This window comes from Osmerus mordax, chromosome 24, assembly GCF_038355195.1.
Source record: "Osmerus mordax isolate fOsmMor3 chromosome 24, fOsmMor3.pri, whole genome shotgun sequence".
Taxonomy (NCBI): Eukaryota; Metazoa; Chordata; class Actinopteri; order Osmeriformes; family Osmeridae; genus Osmerus; species Osmerus mordax.
In genome coordinates, this window is record NC_090073.1 from 8,570,319 (window position 1) to 8,597,515 (window position 27,197).

The 27,197-nt window shown below is 45.3% G+C and overlaps 3 protein-coding genes across 9 annotated transcripts in view; all 3 read right to left on the minus strand.

Moving 5' to 3' along the window:
• LOC136932926 (A disintegrin and metalloproteinase with thrombospondin motifs 12-like) overlaps nucleotides 1–6,364 on the minus strand; it is a gene marked incomplete in the record, with an annotated part of 9,650 nt that extends 3,286 nt beyond the window's left edge. The window contains 3 exon segments of the mRNA XM_067228245.1: nucleotides 113–336; nucleotides 608–785; nucleotides 6,166–6,364. Of these exon segments, the coding sequence (XP_067084346.1) occupies nucleotides 113–121 (9 nt within the window).
• Nucleotides 6,365–8,918: 2,554 nt separating this feature from the next.
• arid5a (AT-rich interactive domain 5A) lies at nucleotides 8,919–16,300 on the minus strand. Of its 2 annotated transcripts, XM_067228427.1 has the most exons (7): nucleotides 16,218–16,300; nucleotides 14,750–14,838; nucleotides 11,877–12,054; nucleotides 11,641–11,693; nucleotides 11,084–11,181; nucleotides 10,562–10,733; nucleotides 8,919–10,439 (listed from the first exon to the last, which is right to left on the minus strand). In XM_067228427.1, the coding sequence occupies exons 1-7, from the start codon at nucleotides 16,219–16,221 to the stop codon at nucleotides 9,186–9,188; spliced, it is 1,848 nt and encodes a 615-aa protein (XP_067084528.1). In that variant the 5' UTR covers nucleotides 16,222–16,300; the 3' UTR covers nucleotides 8,919–9,185. The 2 variants fall into 2 exon arrangements, with proteins under 2 accessions (XP_067084528.1, XP_067084529.1); XM_067228428.1 differs by lacking the exons at nucleotides 11,641–11,693; nucleotides 11,877–12,054.
• A 2,141-nt stretch (nucleotides 16,301–18,441) lies between these two features.
• On the minus strand, nucleotides 18,442–26,653 carry dbnlb (drebrin-like b). 6 transcript variants are annotated; one of them, XM_067228124.1, is made up of 16 exons: nucleotides 26,482–26,653; nucleotides 25,331–25,386; nucleotides 25,114–25,226; nucleotides 24,941–25,015; nucleotides 24,423–24,569; nucleotides 23,778–23,855; nucleotides 23,397–23,548; nucleotides 22,871–22,925; nucleotides 22,565–22,639; nucleotides 22,134–22,254; nucleotides 21,758–21,868; nucleotides 21,213–21,284; nucleotides 20,682–20,753; nucleotides 20,326–20,402; nucleotides 20,138–20,225; nucleotides 18,442–19,959 (listed from the first exon to the last, which is right to left on the minus strand). In XM_067228124.1, exons 1-16 carry the CDS (start codon nucleotides 26,562–26,564, stop codon nucleotides 19,823–19,825), a joined length of 1,512 nt encoding a protein of 503 aa, XP_067084225.1. In that variant the 5' UTR covers nucleotides 26,565–26,653; the 3' UTR covers nucleotides 18,442–19,822. The 6 variants fall into 6 exon arrangements, with proteins under 6 accessions (XP_067084225.1, XP_067084226.1, XP_067084227.1 ...); XM_067228125.1 differs by lacking the exon at nucleotides 21,213–21,284; XM_067228126.1 differs by lacking the exon at nucleotides 21,758–21,868 and having other exon boundaries at nucleotides 26,482–26,652.
• Between the last annotated feature and the right edge of the window lie 544 nt (nucleotides 26,654–27,197).

Genomic DNA, 27,197 nt, shown 5'->3' on the forward strand with positions numbered 1-27,197 from the left:
AAATACCTGCCACCTAGCCACAGGAAACACCATCACTCACTCAGGACTAGTTGATAAGTTGCTGGTTATATTGATGTACTGACTGGCTGGCTGGCTGACTGGCTGGACTGACCATGTTCATGATGGTGAAGATGTAGGCCTCCACGTTCTCGCTGCCGGTGGTAGTTGATGAGCTTGGAGTCGACCACCACCATGGTCTCCACCCACCTCTCTCGGCTGACGGAGCGGGGCTTCACCCTGCGGGGGTCGGGGAGCCCCCCTCTCCCCTCCTGCTGCTCCTCCCTCTCCCACGCCTCCCTCTCCCCTCTCCACCACTGAGAGAGTCACCTGGAGCATCTGTGGCGAGGAGAGCACGTGCAGGACGCTATCACACACAGGAAGCTATCACTTACACACACACACACACACACACACACATGCAGATGCACAAACACACACAACGCTATTACACACACACAGGACGCTACCACACACCTGGTAATCCCTACTGTAGAATTAGCTGACTCTTGCATACATTAGAAAGTGCATTTGACTTGCTCGAGGCTTTAGTATCATCTTACAGATATGATATCCTCCACCATACACACACACACACACACTCTCTAACCTTTGACCACACAGGGACTGGGCGTGTGCTGGTCATCGGGGCTTCTGCGTCGCCTCTGCGTCGCCGCGGTAACGTGGGGGTACACCAGGTGGGGCTGCGGGCCCCCCTCCTTCTCGGCAGGGCCCCCCCTGGAAGGCTCTATGAAGAAAGAACCCTCGGGCAGAGAGAACACACCCTGCTGTGGGAAGACACACACACACCACACACAGCATCATCACTCAACACAACACTGCAGTGAAATTAGTGCATTTCTATGAGTCAGTTGGAGGCTGTTGTTGAGCGCTGTTGAGTGATTTATCAGGAAACCGCAACACAAGCCTCCAGTTGTTAGACAGTCTGCCAAGTACGCCACCCTGTACGTCACTATTGACATACTACCTGTCTACAAGATGGAATATTTTACGACCATTACTGATTATCTCAAGTTTCTCCTTTCCCCATGTCAAGGAGGCAGAGTTCGCCTCAGGCCTGGAACATTCTAGACGATCTCTGTGTTGCAGTCGACAGGTAAGTCTACAGTTAGGTATGAAGCCTCAATCTACAGGTTAGTGTACAGAGTGTACAGGTTAGTGTACAGAGTCTACAGGTTAGTGTACAGAGTCTACAGGTTAGTGTACAGGTAAGTCTACAGGTACAGTAAGTGTACAGTGGAGTCCGAATGTAAGTCAACAGGTATGTTGGACAGGTAATATCCAGTCTGTAACACTGCCATAGACAGAGGTCCCTCCACAACCAGAGGATCCATGGTAACATGAACAAACTTTCCCCGGGGCACCAGATTTCTCTCAACTATGCCATGCAAGTTCCTACCAGTGCTGACTCTTTCTTTTCTCTAACTGTTATACATACAGCACACACACACACACATACACACACACACACACACAGTCTAAACACTCTCTCTACACCAGTTACACCCTCTCTGCAGGGTATTCAGTCCAGCTGATTATTCAGTTATCTGCATGACTGTGTATGTATGGATGTCCAGACATGTCCTGGCTGCACAGAAGGGAACCCCTCCTGCATCTCTAAACAACATGCAAATGAGAGGAAAAAGCCTGAAGGAAGAACTGAGTAAGACAGTACTGGTAGAAGAAGAAGTCTGGAGGATATGAATAAGACTGTACTACAAGAAGCCTGGAGGTGGAGATGATGACTGTACTGGTAGAAGGAGCCTGGAGGAGGGGAGAGAAGAACTGTAGCGTGTATGGGGGGTCAGGTGGCTGAGCGGTGAGGGAGTCGGGCTAGTAATCAGAAGGTTGTTGGTTGATTCCCGGCTATGCAAAATGACGTTGTGTCCTTGGGCAAGGCACTTCACTGAGAATGTCCCTGTACTTACTGTAAGTCGCTCTGGATAAGAGCGTCTGCTAAATGACTACATGTAAATGTAATAACGTTGTATGACCAAGTCCACCACAATGTCTTAAGACTGATGCTGTAATACTGTAAACTAAGGATTCATGCTCAGCCAGGACTTCACTGAGGGAAGCACCTCCTCTCTAGGCCAGACCCATCCTAGCCTTACTGACCGGACCAGATGGGAAGTCTTTATGACTCACTTCTGGATATTTTTGCTTTTAGCCTGCCAAGTTTCTGCACATATCTGTCCTCACTAGGAAACAGAAACATCAACATGTAAGGTTGCCAGGTTTATTCAGCTCTCCTAGAATGTCAGGGTTGCAGGTTTATTTGGTTCACTCCTGAGGTCAGGGTTTGTGTTTCTGGTTATCTCAGCTGAGGGAGAGAGACTGAGCAGCAGATGTGGTGTGACTCCTCCCAGCTTCTAGAGCTCATTGGGAAAGCATGCACACTGCTGGGACGCTTGTCTGCCTGCAGGACTGTGTACTCTACACAACTACACAACATGCTCAACAACAGCTCACATGAATGCTAATGTTCGGCTTAGCGTCCTTGTGATACATGTTGTGTTACGCATTTCTGGTTTCTACCAGATCCGTAACAAATTTTTTTTCATGACTATTTTCTAAATTACAGTGTTGTATTTGTTGCTCAAGGATTCTTGACTCTTCTATTTTGCACAAGATCAGAGTCATTTCATTGCCTTCTGTATGTTATCCTGTTGATCTACAGTCAGTTATGATTTTGGGCTAAAATACTTAAACATGTGGAAGGGAACTTATCAGCCTGCGAGGAATGTTAGAGAGAGGCCCATCCAAACATTTAGAGCAACTCTCTCCTCCATCCCTCTCTCTTTCCCTTCCCCTCTCTCTCCTATTTATATTTACATTACATTTAGTCATTTAGCAGACACTCTTATCCAGAGCGACTTACAGTAAGTACAGGGACATTCCCCCGAGGCAAGTAGGGTGAAGTGCCTTGCCCAAGGACACAACATCAGTTGGCATGACCGGGAATCGAACTGGCTACCTTCAGATTACTAGCCCGATTCCCTCACCGCTCAGCCACCTGACTCTCTCTCTCTCTCATCTCTCTAGCAGATAATATACTATAGATCAGGATGTACACTATTTATAATAGGTTTAATTATTTTGTGTTATAGGTTTAGATAGAGCGTTAGGAGCTGTCAGCAGGAGCAGCCAATACAAACGGCTAATAAACGAGAAACTCATTCACTATCTCTCTCTCTCTCTCCTGCCTCCCTCTCTCTCCTGCCTCCTCTCTCTCTCTCCCCCCAATATCTCAATCTACGAACCTCTCTCCATGTTTAGCATACAGAAAGGTCTAGTGTACTACGGGTGATTAGGTCATGGTATTTCCCACTAATCCCTTAACTACCAGCCAGAGCATGCCCAGAAGTCAACACAGCCAACATGAAAGAGATGTCAAAACGTTTGGCTTCTGATGTGTGCATTGTGTCTTGGGCCTAAGAGAGGGCTTGTCTATTTTGTCCTAGGTTTACCCTCTTTGTTGTAAGCACAGGCCTCCGCAGAAGATCCCGTACATTGCTGTTGATGCTGGTTTGATACAGCTAGGGTTTCCAACTGCAGCCCTGAGACCGGACGTGCATCACAGGCACTGCAGAGAGACAAATCCACACTGCTTTCCCCTCCCCCTCCTCCTCCCAGTCTCCTTCCCCTCGTCTCTTCCCTTCCAATATTTTACTCCTCAAGCTCCTAACCTTTAACTTCCCACTTTTCCCCTCCATTCCTCCCTCCCTCCCTTCACCCCTCCCCTCCATCCCTCTTTTCCCTCCCCACCTCCTTTCCGTCATCTCTCCCCATTCTACTCCTCGAGGCTCCTCACCTTTGACTTCCCACTCCTCCCCTCCCTCCCTTCCGATCCTCCCCACCATCCCTCTCCTCCGGACCAGCCTACCCCAGTGGTGAGGGTGCCAGGTCCAGGGGCAGGCTGCAATAACACGTCCTGGTGTCCTAAATACAGCAGCCATGTGGAACTGCTTTACTCCTGCTTCCTGCTTCTGTGGCTTAGAGACAGAGAGGTGTGGAGAGAGAGACACAGAGAGAGAGAGAGAGAGAGAGAGAGACACAGAGAGAGAGAGAGAGAGAGAGAGAGAGAGAGAGAGAGAGAGACAGACAGACAGACAGAGAGAGAGAAAGAGAGAGAGAGAGAGAGAGGAGAGAGAGAGAGAGAGGGAGGAGAGAGAGAGAGAGAGAGAGAGACAGAGAGAGCCTCTGGGAGCAGGACCTACAGTGTCACAGTATTTCTTAACATTTTTGCAAAAATAACCGCTTAGATCGAGACGACTGCTCTGGGCTGAAAGTAAGAATGCTGTTGCCTCCAGAACAGTCGAAATCAGGACGTTCGTTTAGCCAGGATACTGTACCAGAATAACAGAGCTGAACCTGCTGCTACATGCTCCTCGCACAGCCTTCAGGCTACTACATCCTGTTGAGTTTAGAGGGATTATAACACATGCCACAGTAAAAGACTACGCCAATCACACCCACTTGCAACACCACACCACTCAACTACAAAGAACAAAAGCTAATTAGAGTCCTGATTAACACAAGGACAATGAACGGCATTCACCTAAAATCAGATCCGCAGAACTGGCGTTGTTTTGAGCTTACATCCCCCTGCTGCAACAGTTTCTAGTTAGGGGTGAACACATTTGAGCGTCATTGTCGCGACCACACAGAGAAGCGTGGGCCAAGTACTCAGAGCTGGGAGGGTGTTTGTTTGGAACAGAGAGCACAGTGTTGCATTCCAGACGCAGAGGCCAGCTCCACGACCCTGATGCCTGATGCGCTCCAAGACGCTCTCCCGCCATCATCACACTGACTCAACCAATCCCAGCCAGCCCAGATGAACAGAGATCCAATCAGATTCTAATTCCAGCCAGCTGTAGCAGCACAGGCAACCAATCCGATTGTAATACCAGATCCTAGCAGTGGAGATGACCAATCAGTGATGAAGAGGAGCAGCCCTGACTGGCTGCCTGCAGCAGATGTACAGTCCTTGGCAGAGAGCAGGTCAGCAAACACAAACATGACTGACAGCCAGCCAGAAAGACAAGACCCTGCAGAGAGAAGCATTCCTGCCCAGACAGAGGCCCCGTCTAAATCCTGTGGCAGGAACATCCTTCCTCGCTCCCTCCGTCTGAAGACACAAGGATATGAAGAGGTTTGGTAGTGTTAGAGGAGAGGAGATAAAGAGTTCACCTCTTCAGCCCCATTTGGTTTTGAGATGACCTTCCAAGGGGGCACGAGGGGTGAAGGGTACATGTTATGACTTGTTGAGACAGGGCCCGAGTTAAACAGCCAGAGACATTCATCACAGACAAACGGAACACAAGTGATAGATTTAGAGAAGGGAGTTCACTCTCATCCACATTCTCCTCCATTAACTGTATGACAACATGGCATGCTGCTCTACTGCTCTACCACATAACTAGCCTCTTATCTGGTTCAGATAATATCCATATTAGAAAGACTGCAACAGCATCAAAAGTATGCTTCTGATAACCTGAATGCACTGTCTTCTTTAAATCCAAAGCAAATTCCAATATTATTCAAGACTGGGGCCAAGTGACAGTTTGGTGTGCTTGACTTGGTGGGGGGGGTAGAAGACGGAGAGACAGAGATGGGAGGAGAAGAGATAGAGATGATAAAAACAGACAGAGAGAGAGATAGAAGAGAAAGAGAAAGAGAGAGAAGAGAGAGAGAGAGAGAGAGGAGAGAGAGGAGAGAGAGAGAGAGAGAGAGAGAAGGGGATGAGAGCCAGGGCAGAGGAGAGAGGGGACTGCCGCTTGTGGTCTGCAGGGAAGTCTGCAGGGAAGTCGCAGGGAAGTCGCTCTGCAAACACTCTCAGGAAGCCCCTTCAAGGGGTGCACCACAACAGACAAGCCTCTGTCAGAGAGAGTGAGAGGGGTTTGCTTAGTGAACTGTGACCAGTTGGACCACATACCCAAGCTCGTCTCAGGCCTCTCTCATGCAATGTGCCCTTTAAGACCAGGATTAAACCGTTTCACTGTTAATATGCGCGAGGTTTAAACTACGTTGGAATTAGGTACATCGGATACTTTCGGGGGTTCCACATTCTGAAATGAAAAAAGAAAAGCATATTCTATCGGTGCATGTTACCTGCAAACGGAAAAAATGTATCTCGTGCCTTACCAATCCTACACAGGTGCTGATGGCTGCAATCCCACGCGCGACAGAATCCGTAACGGTGCCAATGACGGTGGCAGGAATTTCCACTGGTCGAATGATGCTCTGTCCGATTAAGGCTTCCGTTACGTCTCTCCAGAATGTAATCATTAGACAACAGATGATTGTTCACAGTTAGATTCCATAAATAACTCGCGACCCTTAAAGTTAAATCTGGTCAATAAATGTGTCCCTCCAACTGTCGCAGGTCACGCTTGTACCGCCCTCGACCGAAGTTGTAAGACAAAGAGTGTGAGACAAACTGGTTTTCCCGTCAACTCTCACGGGATAGACCACGGAAAGATCCGACCCTGGCTGGAACAGGCGACCTGGTGGTGGAAACAGAACGGGTAATCAGCCGTGCGTAAAGATGATTCGGACACTTAACCGACTGACAGTCGAGATTTGCCAGCAAGCATTAAGTCTAGACGACCACAGAACGTGGATTAGAAATGTATGCACTAATAAGTGTGGTGTTTGATGTTTTAAAGCAATTGACACCAGATCACTTGATGTGTCTTTTCGAAAAAACAATTCAATGCACTTTTATGAGGATAGTCCAACCATAGTCTAACTGGTGTGGGACACATTCCAGTATAAACCGACAAAATAAAATGCGCATAGGCTACTGAATCTTAATCATGCACGTGGCAATATTATCAGTTGACCGCACAGCGCGGTGGAACAAGGTTCCAATAGAAACACTGACCTGGATTCGAGAGCAGACTGCTTGGCAGTGGGATCTCGACATGGCTGGCGGCCAGAACTAAAAACAAATGAAGAAGAAAAAGAACCCGGCAGACCCGCGGACATCGCATATTTCACCTAACCAAAATCAAGAGACTGACAAAGATTCACAGGCATTGAAGTTCCGATTGCGCTAGAGGCGGTCTGGCGACCACTTCGCTCCAACAATCGCTGCTGTCATGCTCGCACCGAGTGTCAACTGTCGAGGAAGAACTTGCAGGGAAGAATGAGACGGAGAACTACAGAACATTGTAAAAGTGGGAGAAAGGGTGAACGCTCCAAGTTTTGCGAGGAGAGGGGGGGGAGAGGAGTGTGCGGGACTAGTGTCTAGTTTCTTTCCAGGCGCGAGAGGAGAGCTGGCGCTGTGATCTGCAGCTGCAGTGTGTGAACTCGGCGCTCGAGCCTTATAGTGCAATCAAGAGGCTGCCATATGGTGGAGACTCGTCCAGCTTGTGGGTAAACAGCCACCCCGCTATGAATCAGAATCAGAATGGGATTTATTCGCCATGAAGTTTGCACAGACAAGGAATTTGCTTCGGCAGGAAGGTGCATACAATAAACATATAGGGACCTAAAATTTAAATATGTGGACCCTATATGTTTATTGTATGCACCTTCCTCCCAAAGCAAATTCCTCACTATGAAGCTTAGTCACTCCACTGGACCCCCTGTAAGGACTGACAAAAAAAAAGGGTTTCGCTAAATGCACCCCCCCCCCCCCCCCCCCCCATTCAGCATTTTAGCACACTTAGCATTGTAAAAAACAATGTATATAAATGTACCATAACCGAAACAACTGCAGGAACCATCTGGCCAGCCCATTAAACATTCCCCTGCTTCACCACTGTGCACCTCCCGGGGGGCGCGGGGGGGGGGGGGGGCGCGGAGGGGGGAGGGGGTCAAATCTAGATAGTCCACAGCCCTATCGGGTTGCATTCAAAGACATTGAAAGCTTTTAGACAGAGCCCACACCCTCCAGTGCAGTGTAACATAAAGCTGTACACACAATTCTCCCAGTAAGATCTCTCAGGCTTTGTCCTGGTCTCACCAGGACTCCCCCTCCTCCATACAGGACGTGTGTCATATATAAGCCCTGGACTCTAACCATGGATCCGACCAATCAGAGGACATGACCAGGATATGCAGACATTTTTGTCAACGTGAGGTGCCTTGTTTAAGATCTGGAGTCTAGAGGTCTCTCTCTGTGTGTGTGTGTGTGTGTGTGTGTGTGGTGTGTGTGTGTGTGGCGTGTGTGTGGGTGTGTGTGTGGTGTGAGTGTGTGTGTGTGCGTGTGTGTGTCCACAGAATGACTGGGGTGTTCTCTGCTCGCAGGACCACTAAGCCTGCATACAAATGCAGTGATAAACACTCTTTATGGAAACTTGAACCTGATGGTATTTATAGCCAGAGTCGAGCTATTTTAGTTTCACCCCTCTGCCAATCTGCCACCACATCCAAACACCATACTCATCAGTCTTGCGGCAAGTCTCTTGCCAGGTCGACAGAGATGTCAGTCCTGATATGGGCTTTAAAATTGGCAATTAAACGTGGGTTTGCAATATAATATGTTTCCATAAACTGTGGCTCGGAGCAACTTGTTTGGTGGAATTCAGGGGTACTTTGAGTTCAAGCAAACACTGTGGGAATTTTTTTTACACCGTGCCACCCGTGCTCTGTTATAATGAGAACGCTTATTGTTCTGCTGTCTGTCTACATGATCATCAGCAGAGGTGACTCATCGCCACGGTGACAGACCCGCGGCTTTACTTCGGGCGGCCTTATGGCTTTCCCTGGAACGTACCCATAACCAACCGACCGGAATTTCCGTGAGGTCCAACAGACGACAACATATCATATGTTGAATGGGGCACGAAAATCCTCAACGTGGATAAAAAACAGTACTCTACACTAGTCGAGTAAATCGTGAGAAAATATGTTACTGGCTTACACACACAGAACTTATATCTTTACGATGAGAAACATTTTATTAACACATTTGGTACGTTGAATCATAAAAACAAAAAAACATTAGCAAAATGCAATCAATGCAAGAAGTCGTTTGTTTTTGTAATTCTGTCAGACACCACAGGGGTGTTCCTTCCTCACAAAATGATTCCCAGTAAACCTCTCTCGTTACAGTACACGACAGACCACACATACACTGAGAGTCTAGCCAGAGCAGAGGCCCCCGATTCAGTTTGTTGTGTTAAGACTCGACAGTGGATTTCAGTGGGATTGGATCACAGCCTGGTGTGAGAATAATGTGGATTCGCCCCGTGGAGACTGTAACCTGTCTGGATATTCCACACAGGAGACGGATAGTGCATGGGGTCGTAAGGGGCGGACTGGGGGGCTCCCGTCATGACGTGGCGATGATACACTGGGCCGGGCTGGGTCTGGGGCAGCCTCATGTTGCCAGGTAGAAAAACAGGGTGGAAGCCTTGTGGATGTCGAATGTCCATAGCTGTTCTGTCATAGGCTGGTACGAGGTAGGACACCGGAATGCCGGAGGTGGGATGGAACACGGGCTGTTGGGTGGCTTGAGGTTTAGGCAGCATAGTTCTGGACCTCTCTTTCCTCTCTGCTGCGTAAAGTGGATGTGCTACGTGGATCCTCTTGGCGTAGGTCAAAGTGTCGTTGCGCTGCATCGACCTGTTGGGGTTCTGGAGATGTCTGTAACCTGGCTGAAAAGGAATGGGCCTCAGTGGCTCCGCCGATTTGTGAGGAACCTTGGTGAAACCCGAGGCACTGGCAGAAGGCACCTTAATGACAGCGTAAGCGCTCGGTGTCGGTAGCACCATGTAAGGAGCCGGGAGGCCGCTGGTCATGTTGCAGACAGGGCTCCACACTGGTGGGCTTTTGATAGGGACCGCGACATCCGGCAAGGGGCCGTTTCTACGCGGGCTGGAGGAGTCGGGGACGTCTTTCCCTCCGAAGCCGCTCTGGGGGGTGGGAGCTCCACCGGGGCCAGGGGCAGGGAGGTGGCCGGCAGGGTAGGCGTGGGGCGATTCCGGGCGGAGCCGCGAGGGTTTGTCGCCGGGCCGCGCCGCCCCGTCCTCGGAGGAGACGGAGTAAGGGGAGGAGCAGCGGGAGGAGCAGGAGGAGCGGGGTAGAGGAGAGCCTTCGGAGGAGTTGCAGCTGTGGGCGCCGGGTTGGAGGCCCGGCGACTGGGAGCAGTGGATGACGGAGGGTCTGTCCTTCGCCTCGTCCTCTCTGCGGCCGGGGCTCAGGCCGAGGCTCGCCTGGGCCACGCGCTTCTTCTTCTCCAGGGGGGATATCACCTCCCCCGGCGTGGAGGGCCCGTGGCTGCTCCAGGAGAACGTGGCGGGGGCCGACACCTGCTGGGGGGGCGTGTAGAGGGTGTGCGAGTGGTCGTCGCCATCTTTGTTTGGCTGTGAGCAGCCTGCAAGGAGCCGGTCTGAGGGGATGGTCCATGGAGAGGAAGACACATATGCTCCTGTCCGACACTGGGTAGACTCTGGTCTGTTCTGCACCTGAAACAAAAGCACCATATACACGGTTCATATTTTCACCCACATGCAGGGAAGAGAGATGAGGAATAGACGCTGTAACTAACTCACAACAGACTTTTGGTTCATTAAGATTGTACAACTACCTGGGAAACCACCTGTGAATCTGTGACCTTGTCCAGCTGGGCGCTCTTCCTCTTGCCGTCAGACTTGCACCCCTTAACGTCCAGGCCCCTCTTATATTGTTTCCGCGGTTTGCTTTGAGGGAGGGGCTTGTCCTCCTCCCCTCGCCGCTCTCTCTCGAAGGGCAGGACAAGCCTATCAGACACAAGGACACACGACCGGGGTCATTCCAGCCAGAGGTTAAGCTCTGGCAGGTGAGAAGGTTCTGTGTTGTTCTCTCTCTCCCCTCTCTCCCCCCTCTCTCTCTCTCTCTTCTCTCTCACTCTCTCTCTCTCTCTCTCTCCCCTCTCTCTCTCTCTTTCTCTCCCCTCTCTCTCTCTCTCTCTCTCTCTCTCTCTCTCACTCTCTCTCTCTCTCTCTCCCCTCTCTCTCTCTCTTTCTCTCCCCTCTCTCTCTCTCTCTCTCTCTCTCTCTCTCTCTCTCTCTCTCTCTCTCTCTCTCTCTCTCTCTCTCTCTCTCTCTCTCTGCAGGGACAGTGTCCTTACCTCTCGTAGTGTCTGCGGGTGCAGGTGGCAGCGCTCGTGCTTCCAGGACTGCCTCCCAGCTCGTCGTACACGCTCTTCCACAGCCTCCGGGCAGTCACCTGAAGGAGTCACAAGGGGTTCGTGTTCAAAAAAAGAAGAAAAGAAACTAACTTTGATGGAGAGAAAATTGCGATTCGTTTACCAAGATGGAAAAACTATCGTGTGGTCCTTGCTGAACAAATACTTTTGTCCTCGTGAACTTTAATTTCCACTCAGCCTTTCTATCTTAGAGCATTCAAGGCTTCTAGTGGAAAATTCATTCAAGTAAAAAGAACAAAACCATCGGTACGTAACTATCTTTATGCCGAAAGCTCAGCGTGGTCTAATGTGGTGAGATGGGTCATGTTTATATCCTGCCAACTGCTGTTCATTTTCCACCAATGAAACACCTGCATGGTCTTTCGCAACATGCACAAGCTGTTGTGTGTGAATGTGTGACTGTATGCTCAAATAGTAAAAAAAAAAAAAGATTTAAAGAAAAAAGTCAAATAACTATTCTGCTGTACAGTTGTACTCACAGAGTCATATCCCCCAAGCTTCTCAACCGCTTTGTAGATTCTCCAAAGGTTAACTGCAAATAGAAACCATATCTATTGGGACATGCAGTTCTTTTTATCATTAACAAGTAATATATGTATATGAAAATTTATCATTATGTATACATGTGATTCCAAACGGATCTTGAAAATTATAATTCTGTATAGAAATATAAATTAAGAGGGATGATGACCACATGCTTTGAGCATGGACTCACTCTGCTTAAACCCCAGGTGTGGTATTCTCTCGATTGGTGTACCTCTGTCCTTCATAAAACAGTTGAGACTGGCTATAAAAGACCTCTCGTTTGTCTTCACTGGGCTACTGCTGGACTGGGCGTCACGGTTACTGGTGGAATCGGGGATCTCGGTGGAATCGGGGATCTCCATGACAGTCTAGAGATACATGACGTCACCAGATACACATCGTCAGGGAGGATAACAGATTAAGATTGCTCACATGTAGTGTGAATTCTGTGTCTTATTTGGTGTGTCATTAAAAAAAACATTGTACAAATACTGGGGGAGGAAGCTAGTAGAACAAAGTCACAATGTCTGATCCTGAGTGAAACACACAAAACAACACTGTTTGGTTTTACCACTACTTTCAATAAGTAACCACCATACATCCTGTTTGAAGGGAAACCAACAGACGTGGGGTTTTCAGTCTAGACCTGACAATTACTCAAATGTCTATAAGCAGTCTCAAATACTCAATATTATCACATATTTAAGCAAACAACTTCCGTTTGGCTTTTTGTCTCATTTCAGCAGGCACAGAAGTGCGTCTTGGAATGTCACTGAAGGTGTAAACTGGAAGGCTACACCTTAAAGATGATGTCATCTTTCATCAGTTATTTGTTGAAGTAATTATCTATGAACATAGTCGGTTCTGAAAAGTCTCCACACTTATCAAGATGCCATGAGGAAATTTGGCTGAAACTTTAAAAACTTTTATAAATGGACTCACAAGCAAGGACTCACAAAGAAGCAAAAGAACGAAATGTTTGCATAGTGCAGATAAAATGAGAAATGAAACAGTGTATGTATGCAGATTAAAACCACCCTCTACAGATGAATGCCGTGCTCATTGAAGTTTCATGCCTACAAATGACTATGACTAAGCTGAAGCTGTTTGTCATTATGAACGTTTTGTAGTTTTTTTTTAAGTAACCATGGGAACGATTGGAAGTAATATCTTTATGGCAAAAAGTTTTGTAAAATATGCATATTATAAAACTATTTTTATATGCATATAACAGAACACCACAGCGGTCCGTAGAGAGTCATATGCCAACTTCTGAGTAAGGGATTTGATTTTGGGTACTGGGTTCATAGAATGTCTAGTAAGAACAGTAACAGTAAAAGAAAGATAAATAAAGATCTGTGCCAATATTCCAGTCTTAATCATCAAATACAAATACAATTTTGTTTCTGTGGCATACGTTTCACAGGGTAACAGCCAAACATGGTTTCATATTGAATCAGGTTCCTCTTAGTGGTTGCTTGTTCCCAGAAGTGAGCCCCTCTAATGAGTAATAGTGAAGAAGCTGGGTTCTAACTAGGATAACCCTGGCTGAGTCATATATCTTTACATCTGGCCCCTAGATTTGGCTCCCGGCCACGAAACGCTTTATTGTCTTCAGACCACAGGTGTAGTTTTTAAAAACCATGGTGACTCTATGTACCTAAACAGACCACCTGTTCCTCTCTAGAACCCTCAACAGCCATACAGATTAGAAATGCCTTTACTTTTTTGTACTTTAGAAATGTACTTTTCATTCCCTTATATGTATATATTTCATTGCCTTGTATGTGACAAAATAACGATGTAAAAGATATTCATGTAAAAATCTTGGGTACCCATGACTTTTGCACAGCACTGTACATTAATCGTATTTGTCCCAATATTAGTATTTATACATACTTAATTTTTGGTTCTTTATTCAAAAATGGTCTTTGTCTACAAAATGAGGCATGAGACAATATATAAGCATGAGACAATATATAATTTGCATTTAAGAGATCTTTCCTAATCGGACCTTTCTTAATGATATATTACGCCCAAGTAGTTGTGCTCGCATACCTAAAGGTATTGCAACCATTAAAAAGACAAGTGATGTGCTACAGGACTTATTTGATTAAAACTATAGAACCGTTTCAATTCCACACAACATTGATATCAGTCAGCCTGACTGAAATTGGTCTCACACAGGAAGCAGCAGTCTTCTCAGTTACCCCCCCCCCCCCGCACCTCACTATCTCACACTCGTCTGGGCTGATATCAATGCAAAGGACTGTCAGTAAACAGCGACTACATTTCCACCGCATTCACATTTTTGGAAATTGGCGTAGGAGGGGTTTGTGTCAGTGAGTTGATATGACTCTCACAAGGATTGGTGGTGATGTGCTGGCCTGTTGCTATCGACCCGTAGTTACCACTGAAACCACCAGGCTTTTTTCTCAGCGCTGTGTCTTGGAAATTCGACGCATCTCTGCATTGAGTTTTGTTTTGTCATCTTCAATTACCAGAAATATATCTGAGAAGAGATCCTGCAGTTTTTGAGTGAGGGTGTGTGTGTGTTCACACTCAAACAAAACACCACCCACTAACTTTCACAGAAAATAATCTTCCCTACTTTTACTCATTTAAGAATCATGCTGAGAAATTCAGATGATTGATATTGCGTGCTACTGTATCAGTTCCGATTTTAATAAGTAGAAAGAAAAGATGTCCAATTTCATGAGAATGGTAAGAAAAAAAGTTCATGTACCACTTCAAAATAAATGGGCTGTGAAAATATGGCTCACTGGCCATTTTTTCGAGCGAACAGATCTACTGCTGGTCGGGCTGTCCAGTTCTCCAATTCTTAAAGTGTTATTTTAAATTCAGCCTTTTACATGAATCTTATGTTTAGCTATTTGACGTTTAGAGAAAAAAAAAGGAACACGACTAGAGGAATTGAAAGTATAATTCACAGGACACAAAGGGTGCAAATGCTTTCATTTCCTCGTTCACAATCTAAAACGTGCCACGGTAGATGGACACCCAAGCCCTAATGTGAGTTGTGAGTTGAGAGTCCAGGCTCACCTGGTCCTGTGACTGGTCCATGCTCCCATCTTCTTCTCTGACTGTGCCCTGTTGTGGACTGTCACTATGCTTCTTTTCCGGTTCCATCACTGCCAGAGAACAAAGGAGACAGTAAGTCACAGTGAGGCATGAGAGACAGAGGAATTACCTTCCACTCAATGCAATGGAACGTCATTACTTAAAGCACAACAATGAATCATATAGTCCTGCAAAATAGCACTTTGCTTGGTGATGAAGACTACTTTTTAAAGAGTAAAAAAAAACACAAAATCAAAACGGAATCTTGAATGTTGAAACACACACCAGGCCAGAATTGTGTTCAAAGAGAGATGGTGGTCGTAGAGAATGTGACTTATGGCATTGTGCAATTAATAAACTTTAATTTAATGTCTATCTAAGAAATACTGGTTCATTAGAAACATCTGGTAATGTTAAAGTGTCAAGACACAATACAGCGCTGATATCAAACCGCAAACTCACAACACCACATCCTGCTTTTGAGTCTCAACCACAGCTATGTGGTACCCTATCTGATATAAGCATAAACGCTCCTGTTACAACAATATGTACGACAAATAAAAAATGGACGGTTACATTCTGTTCTAGAGCATTACCATAAAATTGCCCATGTGTTCCTTAATCTTTGTAAGACACACATTTTTTTCCAATTTACAAGTGTGTGAAATTAATAATTGTGTGGTCTTTCATTGTGCTGTCAGGACAAGAGAGCATCACATGAGTATTCACTATTCATTATTGGGAACTGTGAACAACCGCACTACACAACCTCAGTGTAGATGGTTTACATCCTTTTTCACTATCGTCGGCAACATTGATATCACTTGTCTACTAATTCTTTACTTCTCTTTCGAAATCAGCTATTTCCTGTGCTGTGGCTTCTAACTTCAATTCGGCATCCGACAACTTCTCTATTTGATGGCTGCAAATAACGTATTTATGCACTTCGGTAATGTCCAAGGGTGACTTTTTCAAAAAAGGGGATGTCATTTTGACATTATAAATAAATATGACCGTAAATTACGCAGAATTGAATGTGGTCTGAAGCGGACACATATATCACATCTAACAGCAAGATACTAATTAATCTTACTGCAAATTTGTTGATATGTGCCGCTTTTTTCAGGTCAACCCAATAGGCTACAGTAAAATCATGCAATTCAAACTGTGAAAGAGAACGAACAAGTAATTTGTAACTTATAGCCTATTATAAAAATTGTATCGCAACACTCAGTCAGATAGTCAATGACCTAGGCTACTTGAAATCCACAGTAAAAGTGTATCTGCCACCATGCCATTTATTTACATCATTAGATCGTGGGTAAGAACGAAAATACAATTATTTATTTTTTTACATCTGTCAATTACATGATAAACTTCATTAGGCTTCCACAGGTGCTCAAAATGTCAAGCTCGGTTTTTTATACATATATATATTTTTAAAACGTACCCATTGCAATCTGTACTTTGTCGCCGATGTTTGTTCGCTTGTTAACATGATCTGCCTGCACCACAGTTCTGTATTAAAGAAGCCTTTCGACTTTAGTCCGCTGTCGTCTACCTCGAAGTGTAACCACATCTGAACATTGCTGCAAATCTATTGGTCGAGATTTCTTCATCACAGCAAGTGTGTCTGGGAGACTGAGTTTTCGACAGCACGCACAGGCTACGTACTACAATTAAATTCAACTCAGTTTACCATTCATTAAGCATGCTTGTTTAATTACATTAATTGCACATTTGCAAGTTTTTTTTAAATTGTGATTAATTATAGTACTATAATAATATTGAATAATAATTCAATAGCAATGACTATTAAAATAATAAGTCATGATAAAATAATAAGAAAACCAATATTAACACTAACATAAAACAATACATATGCATAGTAACAAAATAAAAACAACAGAAAAAGCAACATTTCATATCATTGCTAGTTGTATAATCATCCAATCAATCAGCTATGTATTGATTAAGCATTCATTTAGTCTGGGTTATAGTTTTTTTTGTTGCGGATAGAGTATGACATTTATGTTAACCTTTAAATGTCAACATAACAAAGTTATCAGTGAGGTGGTCATATCTCAGGGATTTTTTGTAGTAAAATGACAAAACACTTGATTTGTTGATGAATTTATGAAAGAGATTAAATAATAGTTGTCTAAAATGACAAAGATTATCTGATACGCCAGTTAAAACTACAGATAAATGAAATTGTGAAATCAGGTCAATGAGATCTAAGCTGCGATATTCAATGTTTCGTGTGATCACTGATCACAACTGTGATAACAATTTTGACTGTTTCAGTTCTGTGACGTTTTAACGGACACCCATTTCAGTTTGCTGTGTTGAGTCAAACCACATATTTCCAGTTCAGTAAAGGCTACTCAGGTTAGGTAGGTAAATACAATCTTAGTGCCTTTGTAATATATACATGCATAGCCTGCATACATGTAGACCTGCACACACACATAGAGACATACAGCTCTGGAAAAGAATGTGGGAAAAAGAGGCCACAGCAAATTTTACCCTTCTGTTCCTCACTCAACATTGTCCTTCTCAACCTTTATAAAAGGGAATGAAAAAGGTGCAGTGGTCTCTTATTTCTTTCCGGAGATGTATGCTCAGTAATACATCAGTCAGACTTAAATAAGTATTTGTGGTGTAGATTTAGATATAGCAAGTAGGCCAAATTTAAAGATCTGTATTTTGTGTACCACAATCTTAACACTTAGGTAACTTATTCTTGTCAGCTATCCTAAGCAAGAGCTAACATAGTTAAGCCTAAAATTGAGAACTGATGATCAGAAAGATGAGGTGAAACGAAAGAAATTCCCCATCTATTCATTTCAGGCATCCACTAACGTGGGGTTGTGGTGTGGTCAAAGGACTACTGCTGTCTTGAAAAGAAATACGGTGATTTTACAAAACTGTAGTTAGGTTTGAGTCACTCTCCTGGAAAGGAATCATAACCCGTTCTAGTCATAACACCGCTTGGACAGAGCTAACGTGAAACTAAGAAAGCTGACCCTACTAGGACTAAATGCAGAAAAGACTATCATAATGTAGGTAGGCGAAATACTTCCAACTCTTCTGCTTGAAACAGTAATTTGCGGAAATCCTGAGGGGATGGGGACCCCCCCCCCCCCGATCCTAGGCAAAATACAATTGGTCCCCCCAATATACATTACAACGTAGATAGTGTGTTATATAAATACTTTTGGTGTCCTCCCTCAAAATTTTCTCTTGAGAAAATATGATGTATCCCCCCCTCCCTCCACCAAAGTATATATGACATTTTCACCCATGGAAACAGTAAGACTTCGCTACCATTTTACAAGTTCCATATACTCTACAAGGTACTAAAGGAAAATAAACGATGATCTTAAGGATCGGTGAAGTTTAATCTACCCTTTCTTATGAAACTGAAACCTTAAGAAAAAGTCCCCAGTTGTCGCATATATGGCTTTATTCCAGGAAACTACACGTCGAGTTGATATTATTGCTGAAGTTTGTGTTTGAGATTAGAGTTACAGTTAACGCCATTGAAAGTCCCCTAACTTTCACTACAAAGAATCAGGTTTATCTTGTCAAAGGTCCTAACTAAACGCCACCTGGTGTACAACATTTTTATAATCTTATATAGTTTTGAAAGATCCAGTTAAAAAGTCAAGTCAACTTACTCGTATATTTATTATGAAGAATGTCTTTGCATTACAGAATACTCTTTGAAAAAAATAAAATTACAATGAATACATACATGCATTTTGAAGTGACAATGACCCTTTTTAGTCAATCTTAAATTCCTTTATTTTCATTTAAAGTGACAACGCCCTACTGTACCAACTTCACTGACAGTGATTTCATTTGTTAAAAGCAGTGGCCTTGCATAATGGTTAATGATATTTCACACTGACAATGTCAGACAGATTAAAATAACAAACAGCACATTTCTGAGAATTCCCCCCCCCCATTCAATAACCCCCCTTTGGCAACCCTCATATGCAACCAGTCTCTTTGCAATCTAGTCAGAGCTGCTAACCCCAGCCTTATGGACTCAGGAAGTGGATCACAACTAAATAACACAAAGTGACAAAATATTATGACAACTTATTTCCACTGTGTAAGTAACTGGTCCCTGGAAATTTAAGTAATTTGGAACAACTGAAATGTTGTGGTCAACATTCAATAACCGTTATGCATACGAACAAGTACTATGGAAATCACAGAGAACCTCATTGGTATAATTTTTCAATACGTTTTTCCTCTTGAGATCATTCCCCCAGAGCACAGCAAATACAGACCCCGTTGGCTTTCAAATATCTAGTTCAACTGCAAAACCTTATCTTTGTATATGTAATTTTTCACATGATTTGAAATTCACAGATGATCCACACTATTTTTTAGTTTTGTTTAACCATACTTATTTCTTTATACAAAAACCAACACATAAAAAAAAATATTTTTCTAGCACGAAAGGCAAAAACAAGGCAAAGAGATCATAGTTGGTACCATGTGCTATGAAAATAAATTTTCCTGAAATCGACAGGACAATTGCTACAATTAACAATAGTAGTATATACCTGAAATAAAAACTAAATTCACCGTTTAAGGAATGTTAACTAATAGTGCTATCAAAGATAACAATGGAATATTAAGCGGAACCAATCAATAAAAGGCTAACAATAACTGCATCACATTAAAAGGAAACAGATTCAATTCAGGGGCTGACCAGCCAACATGCACGTTTCCTAACAAATCCCTATATGACGTCATAACTGTTCACGACATCAACAACATAATGGAATCGTGTTCCGGAACAGGGACCCATGCTAGAAGGCCCTGTGGTTATTCTGCATACCTTGGTCCCTGATGTAGAAGGAACAGTGTCTCTGGTCTTCTGACTGCGAGGTAAACTCTGGCCCGCTGCTCGGCTGCAGGTGGTCTGTCTGTGGGCGATTCGTCTTCTTTGGGGAGTCGTGGTTGGGCGGGGGAGGGGGGGTGGGGTCATGGGGGCGCAATTATGCAGACCTAACGAAGAGGCCTGGCCCAAACTTACATAAGCTCCACATAATTGGCTGGGAACATCCCATAGTGGCCGTTGGGGCCGTATCCACGCCACCAGCCCTCGTCGATCATCTCGATGCCGGTGATGACATCATCAGGATCGAAGGAGATCTCTGTGTCATCGGCTAGGGACAAAGACAAAGAGATGGTATGTGTAGATAATAATAATAATGTGTTTATTTAGCAGACGCCGTTATCCAAAGCGAATTACGCGAGGGAATTTGAACCTTTGATCTCCTGACCTGCAGTCAAATGCTCTAACCACTAAGCTGTACCTCTTAGATTAAGTGTAATGGTGCTCACCAGCCTGGTAGTCATACAGGGCTCTGGCACTGACTTCTCGGCCTGTGGTTTCCTCCGCCGCCACCTCAGGTGTTTCCTGTTCCTTCACCTGAAAGACGCAGGTGCGATGAGGGGGGGATTTCACACATCCTGACACACTTCCTGTTTACGGTACAAGGAAGAGGTTTCATGCTGCGGTATATCTTTACCTCAGAGGGCTCTTCGTACAGCTGTTCCTGGACTGGCTCCACAGCAGGGGCTTGGAAGTTGGTGGCTGGCGACTTCTCTGAAAGGGAAAGAATATAGTCAGCCTCGCGCACAAGCAGTGCCTCTCTCGACCAGCAGGCGGCAGCAGAGCAGCTGCAAATCCACGCAGCAGTCGGCTCACGGATCCAACTGGAAGAAATGTGAGCAGGGAAATGACCATGGCACAAAACTGAAATGATGTTTTGTTAATAGAGGTGATATGGAGGGGAGACGGCACTTTGATCTACTCAGCAACGGTGCGTTCCAACTATGAAGTGTGTGTGTGTGTGTGTGTGTGTGTGTGAGAAGTGGGTCCCACCTTGCCACTCTTCCTGGGCTGTGACCTCCGGTTCAGCGAGCTCACAAGGGGCCTGCTCATCCACACTGGGCTCTTATGACAAACACACACATACACAGTGACACACGGGACCAGACGCCACCGCGAGAACACACACAGATCCAGACACTCAAGTCTTACGCCGTTCCCCTGCCTGCACACCCTCACAGGGAACACTGAACGAACTCTGGAGACCCAATTAACAAGCACCAGGTGAAGGCTGGAGACAGCCAATAGTGGGTTTCTTGAGGGTGGTATGTCTCTAGTAGCAGAGAAAAGGTTAAATTGGTAGGAGTAGTATGTGTAGTTGCAGCAGAACAGCAGCAAGACCACAGTGCTGATGACTCCTGGACACAACTAGAAGGAATGTGGGCAGAGAAATGACCATGGCACAAAAGTGAAATGCTGTCTGGTTTTATAGATGTGATGATATTTAGGGGTGACAGGGCATTCAATCATTCGGCATTCTATCCAGCAGTGTGTGTGTGTGTGTGTGTGTGACGTGGGTCCCACCTTGCCACTCTTCCTGGGCTGTGACCTCCGGTTCAGCAAGCTCACAAGGGGCCTGCTCATCCACACTGGGCTCTTATGACAAACACACACACACACAGTGACACACGGGACCAGACGCCACCGCGAGAACACACACAGATCCAGACACTCAAGTCCTACACCGTTCCCCAAGCCCCTGCATGCACACCCTCACAGGGAACACTGAACGAATGCTGATGGAACAAACGAGTGACGGGTTAGGTGTGTGAGACACCCTTCCTCGGGCCCCCAGCGGAGGAAGAGGCAGCGGGCGAGGCAGCGGGCGAGGGTTAGAGGCAGACAGCAGGGAGCGTTCAGCACGGACACGAAGTGAGTCGTCACTTACGAGCAACACGTGTGATTGGATGTTGATGAGTGGCATGTATGTGAAGCCAGTGGAAAGGTTGAGTTAGTATAAATTCAGTGTGTGTGTGTGTCTTCGTGTGTGAGTGAATGTGTGTACGTGTGTGTGTGAGTGAATGTGTGTACGTGTGTGTGTGTGTGTGTGTGTGTGAGAGAACTCAGACCTGTGGCGGGGACAGGAGAGGCGGAGCCTGCGGGGGAGGCTTGGCGCTGAGGTGAGCTGGACTGCACGGGCTCGCAAGGTGGCTTAGAGAGAAACGGGCTGTTCAAACGCCCTGAGACAGACAGACAGACAGACATGGAGTGACACACGCAGACAAGCAGACAGACAGACCATGAGTAGGACAGAGAAGAGCTAGCAGATGGCCAGAGTACCCAGCAGAGAGAGTAACACAACACACTGCAGATGGGGCGGTGAGAGGAGGCGTTAGGATGTCGTGATTGAGAGACAGGCCCGAGAGCTGACAGGGCGTGACAGTTCCGCGAGGCGGAAATTTTGAAAAATGAAACGAAAATCCTTCCTTCGTGGGGAGAGCTTACCAGGCTGAGGGCTGTCAGGGGCAGGCGAGGTGTCAGAGCAGCCGGGGGGCATGCCCCTCTCTCTCTGCTTGAACATCTCTCTGGGGTTCATGGAACGCTGGGAGATCACCGAGGCAGCTTCCTGGAAAACAGTGGCTCAGCCAATCACACACGGGCTACATCGCAGCATGGCATGACATCACAATGAGAGAAGCTGATGAAACCTGTGGTCCCTTGCCAGACAGATACTGTAATTTCCAAGTAAATGTTAAGAGATATTCATAAGAAGAAAAAGAGGACGTAAGAAGCAAATACATCAAGTAGACAGCAGTCAGCTGGAAAAAATGAGAATTTGAGAGTTGACAGAAGTGAAAGGTTAAACGGGAAAACAAAACCAGAGGAATGAGAGAGTCGGTTGGGAGAGGGGACTTCATTCCCACAGGGTAACTCACGTTGGCTTTCTCCAGAGATTCAGCTCGCTTGAAGCCTTTCTTCTGGCCTGCCTGGTGCTCCTTCTCCTGCTCCTCCTATGGACCGTGACGATGTTGAAGGGAGCATATCGATGTGAACATAACCCCTGGGCTAGCTTTATGCTACTACTGAAGTCTATTGGCGAGTAGAATCTAATTCAATCCCTTAAGACTACTATGCTAACATTCACTAAATGACTAGCCTTTTACAATAGGTTCTTTAAGCTCTGGGGGAGAGATCTGATCTGAAGCCGGCGTCTTTGCGCAAGCTTGCCCGAAACAACTCACCCATTGTTGTTTTTCGTGGTCTCTGTTCTCCGCTTCCTGTTGCTGCTGGTACTTCCTGTTTCAACAAAACGGCCGACGCAAAAAAGGTGAGACACAGACACCCCCCCCCAGGACAGCGTGTGGGAGAAAGCCGACGGTTAGCAGCATAGATATATATAAACACTAGATGTCTCGTCCGCGTTGCCGGACAACGGAGTCGATTTTGAAACGGTTTGGTTTGTTATCAACGTCAGAGATGTCGGTATGCCACTGCATACTTATGAATAATTATGTTTTTTTTTTTTTTTTATAGAATAGAAGTATGCAGTGGCATAACGACATCTCTGACGTTGATAACAAACCAAACCGTTTCAAAATCGGTTGAAAATTGAGCATGTTATGGTCATTTAAAAAGTACATGTAGCATCGACACAATGTTATGGGTGAGCGAGTTGACTGTAGCAAGATGGCCGCCATGTGCGGACGTTCTAGACTCCGCCGTAAGACATCTAGTGTTTATATATATCTATGGTTAGCAGCCTCTTACTTCTGCTGGTCGATCTGAGACGCTCGCTCCTTGTCCCTCTTGTCCCGCTGTGCCGCCTCCTTCACCTCGCGGTCCTTCCTCTCCCGGTCCAGGTGCTGCAGCTCCTCGTCCGCCTTGCGCCGCTCCTCCTGGCGCCGCTTCTCCTCGTCTTTCTGACCACGGACACACACGCACGCAGGACAGCAGGTGTCACTGTGTGGTCTAGCCCCGGGTACGTGTCACAATCCATCCAGTACCTTGTTACGACATGCAGGGTTCTGAACTGTTTTCGGGTGTTAGGGATTTAGGGAGGTTCTAGTCAGGGATCGGATGTTCTGTGGAGCTGTGGAACTGAGCTGCTTGACGGAGGGTGACGGAGAGGTTCTCCGCGGTGTGTCTTACCTCAGCCTGGGCCCAGAAATTATCTTTGTTCGTCCGTTTGATTTCGGACATGGCATTGGTCTTCTGGTAAACAGAGCCCTGTGAGATGACATGCCCATTAACAGCAGCAGTACTATCTACACAGATTCAGATGTAATGTTTCATGCTCAATTATATACAGATGCAGGGTATCCTACTGCTAAACAGTCTTATGTCCGCATTCAACGAGTTGTCATCTGTGCCTTTCAAATCAACAAAAACATGTTTCTGCCCTTGTAAAAAAGAAAAGAAGAAAAAAACCCTGGGCAAGCCGACTACTCCACATCCTCATCAGAGCAAGCTAAGCCACTGGATTCTACAGTGATGAGTCACTGTAAGTGGTGGACTGCCAAAACACCCAGCACAACAGAAATATAGGAAACCACAAGGATATCTTACTCAGCATTGTGCAATCATTTAACTATGCATTGCCCTTAACCACAACACTACCCAGTTGGTACATTAACAAACATGTTGAAATTTAAGGCTGAATCATTCTGACACACGTACCACGGTCAAATAGTCCCGTGTACCATTCATCCTAACCTTGGACGGATCCATACAACAGAAATAAACAAAAGGAAAGAGGAGGAACAAGGCCTTGTGCCTCGTCTGCTAGCTACGTACCACGGGGCCCTGGGGCCCGGAATCCCTGAAGCGGTTGGACTCTTTGTGGAAGCTGTAGTTGGCCCCGGACGCCTTGGCAACCTTTTGCATAATCGCCTCGGGCTCCACGTCGTCCTCTGCGCGGGCGTTTATCGTCACATGGGCGCCCTGGAGTTACACAAATCAATTCAGCAACTGAAACGACATTCTCAAGCATCCACGTATGCACACAAAGAACACACACACACGCACGCACGCGCACACACGCACGCGCGCAAACATTGATAGCATTGTTCATGTGTTGTTATCTATTGATAACTTTCAAATGACCACAAGTAGACAATGCTTTCAGGATACGAAGCCTGTTAAGATTATATTCTCCAAGTATTTCCCAGCTGGGCCTACAGGACTATGAGACCAGTACTCCCAACTACAATAACCTCTCAACCTGACACAACCTGTGGGGTGATGGTAGCCCCAACCATGAAGACAACACTTACACACTGGTGACAGAAAATGGAAATAGGTGTAATAATTACCAGGAGAAAATTTGCCATCGAGCTGACGTGATTAGCACACAGTCCTTTCCTTGCATCTTTCACACCTTCTCCAGTCTGCAAAAAACACACAAAAACCAAAGTCATGAGCGCCTTTGTGTCGAAGTTCGAGAGAGGGTGGACAGATGGAGATATCTAGAGAGCGCTGAAATTACCCAGTTGATGAGGACATATTTGGGAAGGCCGGAATTTGGATCTTCAACGCGAGTGAAAGCATACATAATTTTCCCACTGTTCAGCTCCTCCACCAGTTCATCCAGTCCACCGTCTGAAAAAGGGCAAATTAAGGCAAATTCAACACAGACAAGTCCTGCAAACACTGCAGATGACAAAGGCCTTCAGGGGGAACTCAATGCCATTACATGCACTTACCTCCAGTGCCTGCCAACCGGATGTCATTAGTGTTTCCCTCATACGTAAACAAGGCCCTGAGGGGAAAAAAGAATGCCAAGGTATAACGACTGCAGCTAAATTCTGCTGTGTAACTGCACTTGTGTGGTCATAGCGGTTTCAGTCAACTAAATGAGAGGCTTAACATTACTGCACTCTGGTCTTTATGATAACTGGGCCATTAATATATAACTGAGCTTATTTCCAGTTAAGACAAAACTCTGGTAGGAAATATTGACATCATTACTGTCTGTGAAAATGTGTAATTCTGTACGGTTTTCAATATATTAGACGGATCCCAGATACCAGCAATCATTGGTCTGAGAAAAACATTAAGTATTTAATATATCTTTATAATATTTAATATAATATCTATCCTATGTTAAATCACAGTTTAATATATTAATTATTTTCTTGACATAAAGAGGCCTGCTTAACACAGTCTATGAAACTCTTACAAGAAAGTTAATTAATTCAGTTCAGCCTTAAACACCGGCACCAACAGGTTTCCTGTCAACCCCAAGAGGAACTGATATTCATAGCTTTGTTCCTTCGAAGTTGCTTAGCCACTGTAAAAGGAGTCGGGAGCTTATTTGATTTTCCTGACTTGCAAATTGGTTTTACACTTGTGTGAAAAGTTTTCGGCACAAAAAACGTGTGAAAGGCCAACAATAACCCGAACTACCACAAATTAATAAGATGGCTAGCTAGCACTGGCTGAATATATAGTATTTTGTTTTCTTCTGTACACAATGCAGTGAGATTACTAGTGATGTACTATGTTTGATTTGATAGGTCTTCAACAGATGTGGCATCAGATGGATCTGACCACAGCTAATTAAAGCTTCCTGCTAGCTAACATAGCTAAGGAAATGCCGCTTAGATAGCGACAAAGCCCTCCAGGGTCATGCATCGGTTCAGATAGTTTAACTAGAAAACGTGCACTTAAAACTTACATAGTAGCAAGGCTTACATAACTTAAATTAACTGATATCCCCATAGACCATCGCAAGCGACAGAATAGCTAAGCTTAGCTAGCTGAGTTGCCTGTAATGATAGAAACTAGCAAGCTGCAAAGCTGAACGAGCGGATGCAATATATTTTTGTGGCGATTTTACATTCTGTCCTCTTACCAGTTGGTAGCAGATTTCTCATCTACCACTTCTTTATATGCGGCTGACAAGGCGCTCCCGTTTTTGCTGAGGTTAACTGCCATGTTTAATTTGAATATAGCCTTGATACACCCGTCCGGCGGGAGGAGAGGCTTTGGAATGACTTTTGATAGAGATCTCACACACAGGAAGCAGAGGATCGCATTCGCCACATCATGAACCAAGCATCCACTCCCCTCTCCATTGGGTACGCTTCAATCTTTAGCTTGACTCGCCCGAATCTCGGAGGGCGGAGTCAAAACTGTGCTCCTTACATGTGTGGATGGGGGCATAACTGTCGTGACGCCCACGCGGCGTGAAAGGGAAAATACCTCAAATTCCACTAGAACGTTCAATGCAGTACGTAGGCATCTATTCTATATGACCAAAAAATAAAATTATGTAGTCATAGGGTAAAAAAAATCTAAATAAACAATCAAGTAAAAACAGTATACAACAAAAGGAGCTTTATTAATGAATTTGTTTTGACAATTCAATAGTTATTTTCTTTCAAACTTTAAGTGTATGCAAGGGGAGATAGTTGTTCATGATGACAGAAAGTCTTAAGCACATACAGATTTCAAATTTCCAGATGCATTAATATTAGAAGGCTGGTCCTGCATTTCAAGATAGCAAGGCTGTACATTTCAAAAATTAGTAGTTTCATTTAAATTATCTTTGCATGTCTCTAAAGATGA